This window comes from Bos javanicus, chromosome 1 (genome assembly GCF_032452875.1).
Source record: "Bos javanicus breed banteng chromosome 1, ARS-OSU_banteng_1.0, whole genome shotgun sequence".
Taxonomy (NCBI): Eukaryota; Metazoa; Chordata; class Mammalia; order Artiodactyla; family Bovidae; genus Bos; species Bos javanicus.
Genome location: NC_083868.1, coordinates 150,666,307 through 150,686,544, shown reverse-complemented (window position 1 = coordinate 150,686,544; position 20,238 = coordinate 150,666,307). Strand labels below are relative to the sequence as shown.

Sequence of the window (20,238 nt, the reverse complement as noted above, 5' to 3'; positions counted from 1 at the left end):
AAATAGTTAATAAATTCTGTAATATGATGCAGCAATCATCATATATTCGAATTTATCTGGCAGCTCCAGAAAAGTCTTCAACGTCAAATTTGTTGATACCAGTATCTAATTGTAGACCAGAATTTAGATTTGGGCTTTGAGCGTCTTAAATTCCATTTAATCTAGAACTTTTCTCTCGTGTTCCTCACCTTGTTTTTTTCATGGTATTGACTTGCTAAACATACAAAGCAATATATTCTGCATTTTTATAGAATAGTTGAGCAACCTTCATTCTGTTTTATTATTTACTTGTTTATCTGTTTTTTTTTGAAATTATTATAACTGTTTTGAAAATATAGGTAAACCAAAAAGGAAAGGAGGAAAAACAAAAAAATGAAAGATCCTCTATTACTATTGTATGTGGCCTACTGATGTTTCTACTTGGCCTTTTTATTTTTAACAAAGTGAGTCTGTGATATAATTCTCCATTATAACCTGACTTTTAACTTACCAGACACCGTACTGTAATTTTCTGTATCACTAAGTATTCATCTTCTGCATCGTTTTCCTGCAGTATTTCCAGTAACGATAAGTCTGTCATGGTATGGATGTCGAATACGGGGATCAAGCTGTCAGTCATGAGTGAGTCTTCTGTTTCGTCTCCAACTAAGATTCTGGCTCGTCATCTCCTTGCTACGCTCATACGTCATTTTCAGAACTGTGTTGCCCTCGCTCCAAGTGTTCTCAACCCTTGACCTTCCCGTGTAGATCCCACACAGAGAAGTTTGTAGGAGAACAAGGATGGGAATTTGATGACTCTTTAGAAAATGGGAAGATGTGGTTTTAGGGTAATAAATGGCAGTGCTCCTTTTATAGTTACGGTAATTGTAGGTACTATTTTACACTCTTTCCTTTTTCATTTGGAGTAGGATATGAATGGGCTTCCCAGGTGGCAAGGTGGTAAAGAATCCGCCTGCCAATGTAGGAGATGCAGGAAACGTGGGTTTGATCCCTGAGTTGGGAAGATCCCCTGGAGTAGGAAGCAGCAACACAGTCTAGTGTTCTTGCCTAGAGTATCCCGTGGACAGAGGAACCTGGTGGGCTACAGTCCATGCGGTTGCAAAGAGTCCGGACACGCAGGATACGAACAGGCTGATGAAAGGTTTTGGTAACTTTATGGTCAGTGGGTCCATGATGGATAAATACAGAGTGGAAGTGTGCAGTTTATTCACATGGATGCTGGGGGAGCCTCAGCGTGCCACCACGGTGCTTACTGTGAACCAAGCAGGGCAGAAGATGACCCTGGCTTGAGAGATTCACGGAAGGATGACCCATACGGAGGCTCCCTAAGATTGTCCCTGAAAGAGGCCTGCACAGTGACCACAGGGTGGCTTTCTTGAAGAAGCAGTGGTGTCGCACTGGAAGGGAGCTCAGTCCTTAGGCTGCCGAGTGATCTCATGCTGAGTCCGTTTGGTGGCAGAGGCTTGGGTGGGTGTAATGGGAGCGTCGGAGAAGGCGATGGCACCCCACTCCAGTACTTTTGCCTGGAAAATCCCATGGACGGAGGATCCTGGTGGGCTGCAGTCCATGGTGTCGCTAAGAGTCGGAGACGACTGAGCAACTTCACTTTCACTTTTCACTTCCTTGCATTGGAGCAGGAAATGGCAACCCACTCCAGTATTCTTGCCTGGAGAATCCCAGGGATGGGGGAACCTGGTGGGTTGCCTTCTCTGGGGTCGCACAGAGTCGGACACGACTGAAGCAACTTAGCAGCAGCAGCAGCAATGGGAGCACCAAGTGATACATCTGTCTTTAGATGACTTCCGCCTAGAATAATGTTTGGGAAATGGTTTCTGTATTACTATATTCTAATTATTTTTTTTTTTTTTTTTTTTTTAGATATGCCTTATGTTGTCAAAAGTCAATTGAAGTTCCCTTTTTTTTTCCCCCTAAGAATTTTGCATTAAATAGAGAATCCTGGGCTGAGATGCTATTATGCTGTTTTAGACATCCAGAATAATTCTCTTGGAAGATAACAGGAATCAGTCAACTTTTGTCCTTAGAAATGAGGAAGATCTGCTGTTTTAATTTTGTAACTGAATTTATAGCTCATTATCTCAAAATGGAATTTTTGTTCCATCATTTTCTATAGTATATGCATTTTTAAAATAAGACAAAAGGAAACTTATGGGTGGAATCTTCAGGAACTAGATCAAAGAGTGTCACTGGGTTTTCTGTATGTAAGTTCCAAGCAAATACATTAGTCTAATAAAATTTTATTAAATAATAAAATTTGTATATATATATGTATGTATATATATATATATGCAAGAGAGGGAGAGAGCAAAGCAGATATAAATTACTAAAGCTGGAGGAGCTGATAAAAAGGATATTAGAAGTTCTTTAAGTTACGTTGTAGCTTTTCTCTAAGTTTGACATTATTTCGTTTTCTTAAAATGTCATGGGTGTAAAGTTGATTTACGATGTCGTGTTCATTTCTGCTGTCCAGCAAAGTGACTCGGTTATACATAGATAGATTCTTTCTCGTATTCTTTTCCATGAGGGTTTATCACGGGGCAGTGAGTATAGTTCCCGGTGCTGCACAGTAGGACCTTGCTGTTTATCCATTTTTATATATAATAGTTTGCAAGGCTGCATTTGTGAACTCCAGACACCCAGTCATCCCTCTCCCGCCCCCACCGCCCCCTTGGCAACCACGGATCTCCTCTGTGTGCCTGGAGGCCTGTTTCTGTTTCCTCCATAGCTTCATTTGTGTCATATTTTATTTCTTTTTTAAAAATTAACGTGAGCATTATGGGCGTGTCATATTTTATATTCCTCACATACATGATATCCTGTGGCATTTGAAGTTTGACGTTATTCCTGAATGAAGATTTAGACATTTTCACTGTTCACTCTTTGATTGAGTTAGACAAGAACCAAGGAGTTCAGGGCAAGACCCCTCAAGGAAGAATTAGATCTCCATAAAAATGCTGCTGCTTTCCTGCTGCAGGGAACCAGGGCTGGGCTAGAACCCAGGCTGCAGTGGGGCAGGGGTGACATGGGGCCAGGCAGAACTTTCTTCCCTGGCTTTTTTGGTTTTTTTAAGCACAGTGGGCACCCTACTTAAGGCTGCTCTTTGGAAAATCCATAATAGAATTCTGCTGATTATGGTGCCACCATTCACATTTAAAAAATGGATGCTTCTTAGCAGAGTAAAAAACAAGAATCTCAGTGGAGCCGAAAGAGCGTTTTTTTCCCCCCAGTGCTCCTGAATCCTTGTGGAAGCTGCCCAGATAAAACAACTCAGTACTTTGAAATTTTAGGGGAAACACAATTTTAATCAGCCTGCCATCTCATTTATTGTTTGGAGATGAAAAGAGCGGAAATCAGCGTCCCCTCGAAATGCAGATGCTGAGCACTGGTCAGGGTCTGATTTTTACACTGAATGAAACTTCTTACACCTTCTCTTTGCTGCTGCTTTCTTTCTTCTCCTTCATTCTTTCTTGCTTCCCCTTCTCTCTTTTTCTCTCTTTTCCTTGCTTCTTTCTTCCTTCCCCTCCTTCTCCCCATCCCTCCCTTTTCCTTTCTTTCCTTCTCCCTCCTCCCATCCCTCCTCCTCCTCGGGTTCCCTTCTCCTGCTGTTCTAAGCCAAGGGGGAAATCGTGGGATCAGTAAAATCTGTAGGCACGCGGGCTCATTTCTGGAGCTCTGACACAGGCAGGCCTGAAGTCTGTGTGAAGTCAGCTCAGTGACCGTCGGCCTCTGAGACCTCGCACTGCGGGATGACTCAGGGTTGGGGCTATTGTGTTCTGTGGGTCCCCTCTGGAGACCACACCTCTTTTCTGGCCCAGCTTTCGTGTGGCTCCATTCAAAGCAAAATGTTGTTTCTTCCAGAGAACAAGTAATTTCCTGCAAGTGAGTAATTAAAAGGCCTGAAACCCTCTAAGGAATGTTCAGGCCTGCGTTAGCTGCACTTCCTCCGAGTGGAAAACAGACGTGTGGCCCTGAACTTGCAGTTCGGATTTTAAAACACTTAATGAGGATATGGCATCCCTCTGTAGCCAGGGGTTCTCTCAGGGTCTGCTGTCTGCAGCCTGGACACTTGTCAGGGTGGGGTCAGTTTGATATTTTCAGCTAGAAAACATGTGTTATTGTTTAAGTTCTTTGGGTTTTAAGTAAACATTTGAAAACGACCATTTGACAGGTTTATTTTCTTCTTTATTTTCTTAGTCACTCTCACCCTAGAGGCTTTGCACTTTTCAACCAATTTCTTGTGTTCAGTCGTTTCTGACTCTTTGTGACCCCATGGCCTGTAGCCCGCCAGGCTCCTCTGTCCATGGGATTCTCCAGGCAAGGATACTGGAGTGGGTTGCCATGCCCTGCTCCAAGGGGATCTTCCCGACCCAGGAATCGAACCTGCATTTCCTACATCTCCTGCATTGACAGGCAGGTTCTTTACTGCTGAGCCACCAGGGAAGCCTGGTTTATTATGGAGGCAATAGCAATTCTCTATGTTTGGAAGGAGAAAACGAAACTACTCTGGAACATTCACTCTGAGATGCTGAACCAACGAAGCTTAAAAATCAGCAGGCGAAAGAATGACTGTTATTAAGCATCCTATGATTAAACATCCTCTCCTATTAGCAAGAAATAAGCACCACCTGCAGAGTTACCTCTGGGGAGGATGGAGCAGGGAGTGTGGGGCCAGCAGCCGCAGGTCCCGTGTCCCGGGCATGCGGTGGATCCGGGGAGACGTGGGCCCAGGAGGCCTGCCCCGCGGCTGCAGGGCGCCCTCCATGCCCAGGGGCCCTGGGTGCTCGCCGCCCACGTGAAGGCATGCGGAGTCCCGCCACATCTGTATCCTGCCCTCCCCGAGCGGCGTGTCACACAGCGGCACACCGGGTCACACCTGCTGTGGCCATCCCAGGCCAGGCAATTGATGTCTTTTTTTTTTTTTAATTAAAAAAAAAATCTCCTGGCTGCATATCATCAAGAAAAACAACATTGTTTTCAGGGTCTCTTATCTCTCCACTCCCAAATATCCTGTTTCTTCGGGCTGGGCAGCCAGGACCAATAGAAACCTCTTCCTGCCATTGGCTGACTTCATTTCCCAGACTTAGCACAATCTCATCCGCTCTAAACAACCTCATCAAAACTACTTTCTGGTCAGAGAGAAGCAATAATTATTATTAACATTTATTAACGATCAATAAACTTGATTGCATTATGGCCAGCACTATTAAGGTAAGGAGAGGGGTCCTTTTCGTTTGACCAAATCTTGTGCTTGTTACTTTTTTCTTTGGTTTCCTTTATCAAGGCAGATAAGTTAGCATTGGGCAACACCCCCACTACCACAATAGAGGACAACAAGATTTCCTTTGCACTGCCTAGTAAATTTCCTTTTTCCTACTCCAACCATCCGCAAGGCTTAAAAACTTCAAACTCAGAAAAAAGTTGGGGTTTCTAAATTCACGGTTGAGGGCTGTGGATGACTTTTGCAAAAGCTTTTCAGCACGCATCCGAATTTTCCTATTCTTTTAACTGTCTGTAGCGGTGCCCGGAGGTGCCTCCGCTGGAAGGCAATGGACTTGGCGAGGTTGGAGGGCAGGGTCGGAGGAAAAGATGGGCTTGGAAATGTTGAACTTTCGGATGTTCTCAAAGGCCTCCATAGCGTCAGGGATGCCAGCCGGTCCCTGTGGAAGTGAAGCGAGTGGCTGTCTGTCGGTCATGGGACCTGCCAGTGTTGCCTTGATTTTGTGGAACCTTCAGGCTGAGCACGGGGCGTTCTCATAACTCGCATGGTGGTAATTCAGTGTGTTCGGTTATGTATTTATCTTTAATAAAGTACCTACTTCTCGGAGCACTGTGAGTAGACTGTCTTCCCCGTGATGGTTGCCTTGTGGGAACTGCCTGTCTGTTCTTTGTGCGCTGGGGCGTGTGGTCTGATGTGTTGTTTTTCTTGCAGACGTTTCTGGTAAGTAGCATAGAGAGATGAAGGTGAAGGTGAATCTGTGGAGGTGAAAATACAAATGTGGCCTCATTCCTGGTGGTGAAGCCAATTGGACGCTTAGTCGGCAGCATGAGAGTCCATGAAGTGGCCTGTTAACAGTATTTTCAAGGCCAGATTGGTGACATGTGTAGAAATGAGAAAAAAAATGAGCAGCAAAATCAGATACTGAAAAGAGGAAAAAGAAAGTTTTCTTGGTTGTGTGTCTTTAGTTTCGCTGCATGAAGGTGAAAAGCATTTGGCTGTGTTTTCATCAAGGGTTATAGTTAATTGGAAAGCTCATGAATATGGAGGTTGCTCAGAATTGGACCATGACAATGTTTAAAAATCCTTCTTGATTTGGAATTTGAAATGCGTGTGTGAGAGGATTTAATTAATACTTACTGTATACACTGTGTTTCAGAAGTTCTGTTCAGTCTTTATTTCTCAAGATATGTTTCGTTTTTCAAGGTATGGTCAATTATATATGAAAAATTAATCATCAATGTATGATTCAAAGACTTTAATCTTATAGAGATTTTTCTTTCTTTGGCTATAAGGATTGAAAGTCTCCTGAAATATAATGATGTAGAAAGAAATCTTAAGATCTAGGGTTTGACATGCTCTACTTTCAGCAATATGAGCAGAAATTGTTTGATTTTATAACCTCAAATGCTACCTTTTTAATTCTTATTTTCACCCTTTTTCATGTCCATATTTCATAGCAGCTGAGTCTAATGTTCTTTGTAAATTTTGAATAGATTGGGTACAGTTATGTGTGTGTTTCAGAAAATCAGTGTATCAAAGGACATTGAAGTAACAGTCCATCTTTTAGAGTGTGGGGTGTGTTTTGCATACAGTACAAATGTGTGATTGTTTAAAGTATACATTTCTAAGAGATGAAGATATTTTCAAAGCTTCAATGTCTTTGTGATTTTTCACAATGAATTTTGGCAACAGTTACACTTATCCAGGACATTCTGCTTATTTTAACGTTTGATTACACTGCATTCTCTTTATATTGTCTATAGCTTAAGTAAACTTTCAAAATGACTTCGAGTGGACCCTTTTTAATTCTCTGTTAAAATAAAATAGACCCCCTTTATAGGTAACTTCCTTTAAGACATGTTCTGCTAGGCTTCCTGGGTAAAGTAATGAGATGATTTTACAGACTTGTTTATAGAGTGGAAAAAAGGCGGCCCGAGTCTGTTGACTACAGTTTTAATTATGTTAGCGCAAAGCTCAAATTAGCATAGGGAACATTACGGCCGTGGCTGTCTGTTGGAATTAGGAAACAGTTTGTCATATGGGCAATTGCCAGTCCCAAATGCTCTCTGCATTTTGTTGTTTCAGTAAATAAAATCAATTAGTTGATCAGGTATCAGATGCACAGAATTGAAGTTGTTCCTCTGTGTCTGAGTGGATTTCTTTTTTATTTTTTTGTTCTTGAATAAGACCCTATGAGGCACTTTGAAAAGCTCAGTGTTTGTGTCCTGTCTTTATGATCCTCAGCCCCACTTTCCCTTCATATTTTGGAAATGGGAACAGAGTGTTTCCATGGGAATTTTAAAAGAATTTTGGGAGTTTATGTGAATGTATCCATTTCTGCTTAAAGGTCCGGGAATTTTAAGATCAGATTAAGAGCTCTAATAGAAACGTATAGAAGCATCAAAACTGAAGCCCTTACATGCAATTCCTCAGTCAGTTTTGGTGCTTCCAGGGCTTCTGAGCCACCTGACAATACTGGGGGTCCTTAACACCCACTTCCTGCCTTCTCTACAAGACAGCACTGCCTTTGCTTACTGACTCCAAGGAGCTAGTTGTTAGCCTTGGAACTTGATTTTGCTTCAGTTAGGATTTTTTAATCCAGTCTCCCAAAGACTTTGCTGATCCTTTGTTATGTCTTGGGCCACTGGGGAGTCCGATGAAGCCTGCAGTGGCTTCTCAGGATAATGCTTTTAAGTGCAGGAAAGGACATACACAGAGTGACGGGAAGCAATTCTATTGTAATCTACTTCTGTCCTTGGGTGGTCCAGGGAGCCACAGGTTACAGCCCCCGATCCTAGAGTGTAAAGGTCTTTAGTCTTTCAGGAGGAGTTGTGGGGGCTTTCCTTTATCACCCGTGTGGCAACTAGGGGCCCAGTTTCAGCTGTGAGTGGAGAGCATCTTGGAACCAGACAGGAGATGGAAAGTTCCTAGCAAGGCTTGTGGAGGGAGAAGGCGATTCCTGTCCCTGTGAGTTGTTTCCAGAAGTTCCTTTCTTTGATTTGACAGAAGTTGGGGGTTTGGATGATCACTGTGGTATCACTTGTATGTGGGCTCTGAAGAATGCAACAGACTAGTGAAGGTAACGACAGGAACAAGCGAAAAAGCAAACTCACAGGCGGAGAGAGCAAACTGATGGTTCCCAATGGGGAAAGGAGGGGAGGGGTGCCAGAGGAGCGCTGTGAAGAGGGTAAGCTATTCCACATAAAACAAACTACAAGGCCATGTGCATACCCCTAGGGTTGTAGCCAGTATTTTCTAATAACTGCAGATGGAGTTGGTGTGTAGTTGCTCAGTCATGTCTGGTTTCTTTTGCGACCCCATGGACTGTAGCCCACCTGGCTCCTCTGCCCATGGGATTCTCCAGGCAAGGATCCTGGAGTGGGTTGTCATTCCCTTCTTCAGGGGATCTTCCCAGGGACTGAGTCTTCTACATTGGCAGGCAGAATTCTTTACCACTGAGCCACCTGGGAAGCCCTGGAAATGTAATAGAACCTTTAAACATTGGGAATCACTATATTGTACTCTAGTAACTTACAATAGTGTGCATCAACTGTACTTCAGTTAAAAAAAGAAAAAAGAAAGTTTAAAAGCATAAAACTTCTTCTGTGTATTTTGTGCTTTGCGCAGAGCAGGCATTTGCTGAGTATTTGCTATCAGGTGTGAAGCAAACTTGTGTAAAACCTCGGGGTCATACGAAGGAAGCTGGTCTCCTTCATATATAGTATTTTGAGGGATATGACGAAGGAGTTGAACAGCCCTGGGGCATCTGACTTTTCAACAGTTCATTGGCTTAAGTGAAATTTGAATTGTTTTATCTCTTGCTACTTTAGCAGTCAGTGACAATGGAAGTATTAGAAAGTAAAATACTGCTGCCCCACTAAGTCAAGGTTGTATTCCCAGAGCACTGGCCTGAAAGTAGAATTACCGGCCGTGATCTTAAAAAGAGCTGGTTGGATGGCGTCACCAGCTGAATGGACATGAGTTTAAACAAACTCCAGAAGGTGGTAGAGGACGGGGGAGCCTGGCGTGCTGCAGTCCACGGGGTCGCAAACAGTCAGACATGACTTAACAATGACTGAACAATCTTAAAATGACTTGTGCTCGTGTCCGTGGGTGGCTCTGGACACTGTTTGCCCTCCTGGACATGCTGCCTCAGTGGCCATGGGAAAGGGAATTGGAAAGGATAGAATTTGGGGGTTATTCTTCTCATGATCCCCTTTATGGGGGACTGCAGTGCTCTCAGAGAACATTCTGGAAGTCTGCACCGTTTCTTTGTTGTTGTTCAGTCTCCCGAACCATTTCTTAATTATCCATCTTTTCTTTAAAGTGATTCTTTCTTTTTTTTTTTTTTTTACAAAACAGATCTTTGTTTAAATCTCTCCCCCCCACACACACATACATACACTTGTTTATATCTCTTAAAAAACCATGTGTGTGTGTGTTAGTTGCTCAGTCATGTCTGACTCTTTGTGACCCCATGGACTGTAGCCCCACCAGGCTTCTTTGTCCATGGGGATTCTCCAGGCAAGAATACTGGAGTGGGTAATAACCATTCCCTTCTCCAGGGGATCTTCCCAACCCTCGGATTGAACCCGGGTCTCCTACGTTGCAGGCAGGTTCTTTACCATCTGAGCCACCAGGAAAGTTGAAAAACTGTTCGTACAAATACGAATAAAATAAATAAGTGAAACAGCATCCCTGGTGCTTTCAGGAAAAGATGACTTCTGTGTTTAGACCTCCAGAGTAAGGCTCCTTATGTAGGAAGGAGAGACCCAAAGCTGTACGTCTTGGACCCCTTGGCACCCCAGTAACTTGGCAGATGGATTGCTCTAACAGCTGGCACGGAAGAGCATCACGGTACAAGAGGCTGTGGGAAAGCCAGGATGAGAGCTTCGCTGACTGTAAGACCTTCCGAGAAGAGGGCCTGACCAAGACTGTCTTCAGGCCTTCCCAGTGGTGAGGGCACGTCCGCTCCGGCGGGATCTTTTCTTGGGCTAAGGGACGGCCTCAAATGCATCGGGGACCCCAAATGCATGGGGAACAGCTCTTCTCTTCACCGGGGACTCTGTCAGATTGCCCCTGAGGTTTCTGATGCTTTGTGGCCACAGACACCCCTGCCTTTGAGTCCCTCCCAGTCCCGTGACCCTGCGCCAGGGCCCTGAGCTCCGCTTCCTCCCCTGTAAGGTGGGATTGTAACATGGAATCCTAATGCCTGTTCTGATGTGAGTCCGGGACAGCAGAGCTCCAGTAACTGCTCAGGCAGATGCTGTGAGGTGATCTACGTCTCAGCTTTGCTGGTGAACTTGCCTTGTCTTTCTGGCGCTGCTCTGAAGTCTGTGTACCCCATTGCCCGGCTCCAGTTGTGAACTCCAGAGGCCCACCAAGACAAGGAAAAGGGCGGGTCGCTTCCACAGGTCACTGTTCCAGCCTCCCAGGCAGGGAAGGGCACATGGGAGCCGGAGGAGACAGGCCAGGGGAGCTCTAGGAGTCCTTGGATATAAGGGTGCAACCAGGCAGGTTCCAAACACCAGGGCAGAGAGAACGTCCGGGGGTCCCTCACGGCCTGGCTGTTCAGAGGCTTGAGTTAGTCCTGCTCTGAGGGTGGAGGCTGTTTGCTCCGTGGCTGAGGAGGGCGGAGGCCTGCAGAGCCTCTCGCTTCTGACCGTTGCATCCTTCCATTGTTGTTTCCCTTAAATTATTTTCATTTATTTTGAAAAACGCATGTCTTGTTTTGTGCAAATTACGGTCATAAAACAGCTTCACTATAGAGAAAATGAAAAAAGGAATCGTTGCAAAATCAGTATAAATCGCTCCTGGGCCCAGCCAGCCAGGGAAGATCCCCAGCATTCGGTGTGTCTTCCTACTCTGTTTCTGTCTGTCCTTCCGTCTCCCTGACCGTCCTGCTTCTCTCAGTGAACGTCGTTTGACACACATTTCCCCACGTCACAAACATCTTTTGGAAAGTGTAATTTGTATGCTTAGTTATATTCCATCTAAAATAAGTATTATGGTTTGTATAACCAGTATCCTGCCGTGTGCTGCGTGCTTAGTCACTCAGTCATGTCCAGCTCCTATGTGACCCCGTGCATTGCAGCCTGCCAGGCTTCTGTGTCCATGGGGATTCTCCAGGCAAGAGCACTGGAGTGGGCTGTCATAACCTCCTTCAGGGGATCTCCCCAACCCAGGGATTGAACCCAGATCTCCTGCTTGGCAGGTGGATTCTTTACTGTCTGAGCCACCAGGGAAGCCCAAGAATACTGGAGTAGGTAGCCTATTCCTTCTCCAGGGGAATTTCCTGACCCATCCTATTGTAGGAAATAATATTGCTTTCAGTTTTTCACTACTTACATTGCAATGCACTCTCTATATAATTTTTTAAAATTTATTTTATTACTATTAGTGCTTAGAAAAGGACTTATTGAACCAAGTGATATGTGTGTATATGTGTATATATATATGTATGTGTGTGTGTGTGTGTGTATATATATATTTAAAGGCTCTGCCACAGTTGTTAAAAAATGACCACTTCATTCTCTAAAAGGGTTGTGCCAGTTCCCACTTATGGTCATATATGAGACTATTTCCACTGCACTCAGAACAACTCTGAATATTTCGCTCTTTGAAGCTTTGCCATTGTAACAGGCAAAAATGGAATCTCATTTTAATTCCAGTAATAAGGGTGTTTCATCACACTTCTTTTGCTATGAACCTGTTTCAAGCAATGACCCCTGTGACCTCTGGGTCTTCTTGTTCACGCTTTCCTTCCCTGTCGCACGCAGCTGAGGTGTGTCGTATAAAGCCAAAGATCATTCCTCATTCTGTCTCCTCTCTCCTGCCTCATTTTCTCTCTTGCCAGCATGCCTCCCAGCTCTGCTTGTGTTTGGGAGTGTGACTCTGTGTCTACCTATGTAAACCACAGAACCTTCTTTTTGTGATCTGTCTGCCCATCTCTTTTTTTGTAGGGGTTCAGTCAATGTTTGTTGAAAAAATAAATACTGATTAAAATCCTTTAAGGTCATAAAGAGAGAGTTAAAGTATCAGGAAGATAATCATTGTTGCAGATTTTAAATGTATTGCTATAAAGATATTTTTCCTAGTTTAAATACAAATTAAATAGAATTTGTGTTGAAAAAAGCGTAGAAAAGACCCTTAAATTATGCTTGTCAGGGGAGAAGAATGGGGGAAGGGATCGTTAGGGAGTGTGGGGTGGATATGTACCCACTTCTATATTACGGATAACCAACAAGGATCTACTGTGTAGCACAGGGAACTCTGTTCAGTGTTATGTGGCAGCCTGGATGGGAGTGGGGTTTGGGTGAGAATGGATACATTTATATGTATGGCTGAGTCCCTCCACTGTCCTTCTGAAACTACCACAACATTCATCAGCTATACTCTGATATAAAATAAAAAGTTAAAAAAGAGTTTTTCAAAGGTAGGTGTTGTATCTGGAATTCATTATCCAGATTAATATCATCCTTATAACAGCTATGCTGGGCGCTCACATTATCTCATGAGATGCTCACTGCAGCCTGCATCCTGGTGCTTTTTGTCCAGATAAGGATGGAGGATTAGAGAGAGGCTGGGAAACGTGCTCCAGGCACACAAATCTGTTTCCCCTCTATTTATCACCATATGATCTTTTTTTTTTTTCCCCTAGTATTTGCCTTAGCTCTTAACGTTAAATTACTTTGCAGGAAAAAAACACAATATATGAAAGGATATAGTGATATGTCTCCTGTAAATATATCACACTTTCATAAAATTTAAAAATAAAAAAGAAAGAGAAAAAAAGGATATACGTTAAATAATGAAAATTACCATAGTTGGCTCATTTATGTTACCAGTCTTGAGTGAGAAAACCCCATAGGCGACAGTTATTATGCTCTTGTTGGCTGATTAAGATAAAGGACTAGCAAATCCAAGAGCTAAAACTCTAACACCCAATTCTGTGCTTGGTGACAAGAATTCTTTCCATATTTGGCGACATCCAAGGGGCCGTGGTTCCAGATTCCAGATCGTTTCCTCACCCCAAGTATCAACTTCCTCGCCTGCGTCTCCTGAGTTTTCCATCAGGCCTTACCAAGTCTTTCCATAGGGGAGTTCATGGAATTGGACTCTGGGAAGAAAAAAACGTAATCTGCTGTTCAGCACAGATAAGTGCTGAGACATTTAGAAAAGAAATGCCAAGGCCAAGCGAAATTATTTATTTTTAAAGCCACATCATAATCCAATCATAACATGAACATCAGGGCTGTTACTTCAAGTGACTTTGTTCAAGACAATGCATGTCAGTTTCTGGAGTGTAAAACAAAGAGCATTTCTAGTACATCCTGCAAAGAATTTGCACTCCTGAGTCTTAACACAATGGCTTTTAAATCATTCAACCTTGAAGATTTAACATCTCTCCTCCTGTTATAAAATTATAGGATAGCACATCAATTTTTTTTTTCCATTTAACAAGGATAGAAATAGAGTCCAAAACCGAAGAGCTTTCCCTCCCAACCACCTCCCTCCACAGGCCCCCAAGTTCATTAATTCAAATCCTAGGCCAGTAGCAGCTTCACCATCCTAGTCCCTCTGAATCCCATTGGACCCTGTTGAGTTTTAGTTTCTCAAGTTAACTGGAGGCGTGCGATGCTCACCTTTGAGGAAGAGGAAGCTGTTGAAACAACACTTGAGAATTTGTCAACATAATTAGTTTATGTCTCAACGTGAGGTAGATTTCCCAAGACGTTGCTCCAAGTTAAAAAAATATATAAATTTTATATATATATAAATTACTATGTGGTTTTATACTGCGAAGTCCCCCTGGGATCTGTGTTGTCAGGAGGTGTCACCTTCTGTTCACAGGAGCGTCAGCGGCGTGAAGGTGAATGGAGCCGACCCGTGCTTATCTTACGCCCAGGGAGGCCCCTGATACTCTCATTTCTTCATTCTTAAAATAGACTCTGGGGAAATGATTGGTCTTATCGCGCGGACAAGGAAAGGGAGGCATCGCTGTGAAGGCTGGCGAGGGAAGTGGAGAGAGGCCGGCCTGGGGGGGCGCTGCGGGGCCTCCGCAGGGAAGGCGCCTGGCCCGGAGTCCGCCCCTTCTCGGGAGCACAGGAGTGGGCTCTGGGCGTTTCTCCTTGGACAGGTCCCTCCCCTCACCTCCTCTGGGTGCCTCCCTCCATCAGAGGGAGCCACCAGGCTTTCCACTTCACAGGGCTCCTGCGGAGATGAACCGAGCTGGAATGGTCCTTGAGGCCCCTACTGCTTGTTAGCTAGTTTCATTCTTCACTAGAGTCACATCAGTTTTCCTTCTAGGACCAAACTCAGGAAATCCATAAAGATTTTTTTGTTTTCCAATTTATAACAGGTAGTGAATTCTTTTTTTTTTCTTAATGTGGCCAGTTTTCCTCTGATGCATGTGTTCTTTTCATTTGATTAAGAAATAAAGACTCTTCGAGGGCAGTGGGCACTCAGTTATTCCCAGTACTTTGCGTCGGAGCGGGACCTAAAACGATGCCAGGAGGCGCTTGCTGTGGAGGTGGCCGGAGCCTCTGTGCGTCTGGCTGGCCCTGGAGACCCCTGCTCGGGGGTCTTGCTGCCCTCTGCTTCTCTCAGTCCGTCTCACACTCAACGCTCCTTCTGTCCTCTTTCTTCCTCTCTGCTCTTGTTAACAACCCAACAGGTGCTTTTTAAAACATTAAGCAGTAACCGTGGAGAGGACCTCCCCCCAAAACATCTTCAGTGCTCAGGGGTTCTCCCTGGACCTGCTTCCATTTACCCAGGCTTGTCTGTCATCCCAGGAAACCTGGGACAGTGCAGGCTCTCAAGCTTTTCATCCGGGGTAAACAAATAGAGACAAGGTTGACCAGGTAATCAAAAGCCGCAGCCGTGTGTCCACATTTGAGTTCTGCCTTTAACTTCTTCTTATGTGACCTCCTAGCGCTAGAAGCATATTCATATCCACATATAAAATAAGAGGGCTTCCCAGGTGGCACTAGTGGTAAAGATCCTGCCTACCTCGCTGGGTTGGGAAGATCCCCTGCAGGAGGAAATGGTAACCCTCTCCAGTTTTCTTGTCTGGAGAATCCCATGGACAGAGGAGCCTGGTGGGCCACAGGCCATGGGCTGCAGAGTCAGACACGACTGAAGCAATTTAGCATGCGTGTAAAAGAAGAATGTGGCCCAATGTCAAATACAAGTGACATTTTAATTTTTGAAGATGTTGCGTCTGTCATTCTGTTTTTAACGGTGCATAATTGCTTGACGATGTTGCGTTACTTGCTGTGCACAGCAAAGTGGATCAGCTATGAAAGTGTTAGTGAAAGTGTTAATCGCTCAGTCGTGTCTGACTCTTTGGGACCCCATGGACTGTAGCCCGCCAGGGCCCTCTGTCCATGGAACTCTCCAGGCAGGAATCAGCTATATGTTTACATATCCTCTCTTCTCTTGACCCTCTCTCCCGCTTCACCCCCTGCTCCACGCCTCTGGGTCATCAGAGAGCCCCGAGCTCAGCTCCCTGTGCTATAAAGCAGAGTTCCCACTAGTTATCTGTTTTACACATGACGTTATGGGTTATCCATCCTGCCAGTTTGAGTTAACATGGAAAGTCTTGTTGATTTTACCTGTTCAGCCAAAGACCCTGACTCTCTTCAGCCTGTGTTAAGCCTGGAAGAAGAGAAATAAAATCGACTTTGCTAGAGTAGCATCTCAGGGAAGAAAACCAGGCTGTGTTCTGGGGGCCTCCCTGAGAGTGAAGCTTCTGTTCTACCCCCAAGGCTGTTCCCACCGACTCCCTGGCTCTTGGGAACACAGTCTTATTGTCAGCGGTTTTGATAAGAAGTTGGTTATGAAATAAACACACACATACATATATATTTTTTTAAGCCTTGTTCTTTGGAGATGGAAAACATCTTTTTTTAGATCGCATGTTTACTGCTTTGGTAAACAGTAAAATGCTGCTGTGGCAATTACCTTGAGGATAAAGGGTTTGTAGACAGATACTTCCTGCGTCCACTTCCTACACAGATAGCCAGCCCGACCAGAGACTCAGCGACGCAGAAAGAGCTCCGGATGGAAACTTCCTCTGCGAAGGCGTGGGTGTTGTGCATTCTCTCTCCTCCATGGAGGGGTGAGCCTCTTGCTGCAGGTTTGTGGTCAGAATCCAGTGTCGTGAAGTGGGCGAAAATGTGATGTTTCCAAGGTGATGGCTTTAGGCCCTTCTTCTCATCCTTGGTCTTGTCTGTTGCCCGGATTTTACAAAGAGGTGTGTAGCTAGGTTAGACATTTCTATGAGTAGGACTCCTGCTCTGTGGGGTCTTGGGTCCCCTTGAAATTATAGATTATGATGCATGAGTCTGTTTTTTTTTTTTTAACCTTTTATTTTGTATTGGAGTACAGCCAGTTAACAATGTTACGATAATTTCAGGTGAATAGCAAGGGACTCAGTCATCCACATGTATCCATTCTCCCCCCAGACTCCCGTCCCATCCAGGCTGCCACAAAACACTGAGAAGAGTTCCCTGTGCTATGCAGTAGGTCCTGGTTGGTTATCCATTTTAAAAATAGCGGTGTGTACATGTCCATCCCAAACCCTCTAACGCTCCCTACCCCCCAGCAACTGTAAGTTTGTCCTCTCAGGCTATGAGTCCATGAGTCTGTATTTGTATTTGTTGACAAATAAGCCTCTTTGAGATTCAATTGGAAGTTTTATTTTGGGTGGATATTTAGATGTAAACGTCATTTTAGATTCCTCTTTCTTCAGTCAAGCAGAGATCACCCGATTTGGGTTCAGAAATCTCAGCGCACAGATGGTCCTCTGTGCTGAATTGACACCAGTTACTAAATTCCAGTGAATGCATTGTTTAGGTCCTTTGAACCAAAGCAAATAAAACCACAACACACAAACACTGAACAATAGGGAATCATCCATTTTCCACCTACAGGATATGTGCCTGTAGCTTGGCCCCTTTGCGGGGGAAAAAATATATCAAGTCAACAAACAGAAACACTGAACAATAAACTAGACAAAATAAACAGCACCTGAAAGCCACTTAGCTCGAGCCTTGGCAAAACCCCAGAGAGTGCTGTTTATACACTTCAAGCTTGGAAACCCGCAGCTCCACCCTGATCTCCTGCAGGGCTCCGAAGTCATCAGAAAACCGAGCTGCTGTTAACTGTTGGGTCCATTCATGCTGCAGTGCCTCCTTGGATGATCAGAAGGGGCCTGTGAGCCCTGGGTTGAAATGGACAAGAGGACAGTGTCCAGTAGAGTCTGCGTCCAGTGTGTATTCCGTAGATGTTTGTGTCTGTCCAGGGAGAGGCAGAGACTTTGTCTGATGACTTTGAGAAGCTGCGAGACGTGGTTACATGTAGTCCAGTTTCGTGAAGATGCCAGTATATGAACATCAGTTCCGTTCAGTTCAGTTCAGTTCAGTCACTCAGTCGTGTCCGACTCTTTGCGACCCCATGGACTGCAGCACACCAGGCCTCCCTGTCCATCACCAACTCCCGGAGTTTACTCAAACTCTTGTCCATTGAGTCAGTGATGCCATCCAACCACCTCATCCTCTGTCGTCCCCTTCTCCTCCCACCTTCAATCTTTCCAAGCATCAGGGTCTTTTCCAATGAGTCAGTTCTTCGCATAAGGTGGCCAAAGTATTGGAGTTTCAGCTTCAACATCAGTCTTTCCAATGAATATTCAGGACTGATTTCCTTTAGGATGGACTGGTTGGATCTCCTTGCAGTCCAGGGGACTCTCAAGAGTCTTCTGCAACACCACAGTTCAAAAGCATCAGTTCTTTGGTGCTCAGCGTACTCCAGTGATTGTATTCACACAGTCACTCAATACTCATATTTTGCTGGGATTGATGTGAAATTGCCCCCAGTGATATTTTTCTTTTCGAGACCCCCTTGTTTGTGTGCTTTTGCTCATCTTGTTGGACGACGTGGTTACTGTCTCAGGAACCTCCTGTCTGAATGAAGATCTTTCTTCCTCTGCATTTGTTCCCCCTCCACCCTCACTGTGAAGTTTTGTTGCCTTTTAGTGAAACTCCCAGACGCATCTCCCAACGTGTTTCCTTCCAGTTGCTGCCTCCCTGCCACTTCTGCTTATTTTTTACAAAATGACTTCTCCGAGCTCCTGAGTCTGTGTTGGTTCCGGCACCATGGGAATCGTGGTTGTGTGGTGCTGGTGCAGAGCTGGTAGATTCATCCTTCACCTCCTCTCTGACAGTCACCACTGCCTGCCTGCCTGACAGTGGCGGTTGGTTCTCTTATGCTTTCTTCAACCTGAATACAGGTGTAATAGACCCACTGCATAACATATCTTTTAAACAATACAATAATGATAAAGCCTTCATTCTTTTTCCCCATTTCCAAAGCAATCACTGGAGGAGTTTAGAAAAGGAGGTTAAATTCATCGCATCAGTCATGTCCAACTCTGTGTGACCCCACGGACTGTAGCCCGCCAGGCTCCTCTGTCCATGGGCTTCTCCAGGCAAGAATACCGGAGTGGGTTCCCATTTGTTTCTCCAGAGGAATCTTCCTGACCCAGGGATCAAACCTGGGTTTCCCCCATTGCAGGCAGATTCTTTACTGTCTGAGCCACCAGGGAAGACCTGCTATTACACATCAGGGGTCTTTTGAAGATTTTTTTTCTTTTTTGTCTTCTTTTGTCTTTTTTCCATGCACACAGACATATTCTTTAAAACTAATAATGAATTGGAGAAATTAAACTCATTTAAATAGTCCTTTTTACCCTCCCTCTTTTATCCAGGTTAGTGAAGAAAAGAGGATTAGCGGCTGAATCCCCTCCTAGAGGTTAAAGCCCCATATCCCTTCCTGAGGACCCAGTGTCTTATTACAAAGCAGAGCCAGACGGCCGGGGCACACCCTTGTTCCAGTATGCCGTAGCAAGGGCACACCACGTTCCTGTGCCTCAGTTTCCATATCTGTAGAGTGGATTCAGCAGTGCTGGAAACACCCTTCTTGGTGCTGGTGCGAGGATCCAACAGCTTAATACAGTCATGCTTCTCAGGTGGCGCTAGTGGTCAAGAACCCGCCCGCCAGTCCTGGAGACTAAGAGATGTGGGTTCAATCCCTGGGTCAGGAAGATTCCCCTGGAGGAGGGCATGGCAACTCACTCCAGTATTCTTGCCTGGAGAATCCCAATGGACAGAGGGGCCTGGCGGGCTACAGTCCATGGGGTCACAAAGAGTCAGACACGACTACAGTAGCTTAGCTTGTGTTTGAACGGTGTGTTTTGTGTGCAAATCAGTGTGAGCTCTTTTTGGTTATTAATCCTAGTCTCATTCTTATTATTTAGTGTACTGTTGTATCTTGCTTTGTTTGAAGTAATCAGTTCTTGATTGTGTTTGTGCTGTTCATCTTTGAATATTTGTAGCTTCTTCTGAAGAGGTGAAAGTACTTCCCTCCCTGTTATCGGTTTCTTTCTCATACCATTCCTTTGAGGACAGTAGAATAAATATAATAGAGTCACTGTTGTCAGTCCATTTAGGAGTACAAGCAAAATATTAACCAATCTTTCAGCAGCTGAACTCAGAAGTTCAATAGTTTTGAGGATCCAAAGAGAAAACCACGCTGGAGGGCTATAAGATGCTACTGTCTCCTCCCTCTCCTTTCCTCTGGCCTGTGCCAGTGAACGAATGGTTGAATGAATGAGTGTTTCTGTAGTGAGGGGCCACAGCTGGTCTCTTGAGTTGTCCTAGTGTGAAAGGAGTCCAGTGCTCTTTCAAAACCGACTGCTTTGGCTGACATTCTTTAGAGGAAAGTAGACATCTACTGATTGGAGAAGGAAATGGCAACCCACTCCAGTGTTCTTGCTTGGAGAATCCCAGGGACGGGAAGCCTGGTGGGCTGCCGTCTATGGGGTCGCACAGAGTTGGACATGACTGAAGCGACTTAGCAGCAGCAGCAGCAGCAGACATCTACCGAATTGCCAGTTGGTGTTCATGATTAGGAATCTATGGAACCTCATTGAAGAACAGAAA

General features: G+C 44.7%; 1 protein-coding gene across 7 annotated transcripts in view; it reads left to right on the top strand.

Moving 5' to 3' along the window:
* Positions 1 to 20,238, top strand: part of ERG (ETS transcription factor ERG) — a 316,294-nt gene that overhangs the window by 177,343 nt on the left and 118,713 nt on the right. For 2 of the 7 annotated variants that reach the window (XM_061424865.1, XM_061424860.1), the window contains exon 1: positions 5,079 to 5,226. The exons of 4 other annotated variants lie outside the window; for them this stretch is intronic. In XM_061424865.1, coding sequence (XP_061280849.1) covers positions 5,209 to 5,226 — 18 coding nt within the window. In that variant the 5' untranslated portion in view covers positions 5,079 to 5,208. Of the gene's footprint in view, positions 1 to 5,078; positions 5,227 to 5,250; positions 5,848 to 20,238 lie in introns of those variants that run through there. One more of the 7 variants, XM_061424869.1, reaches the window with a different exon arrangement.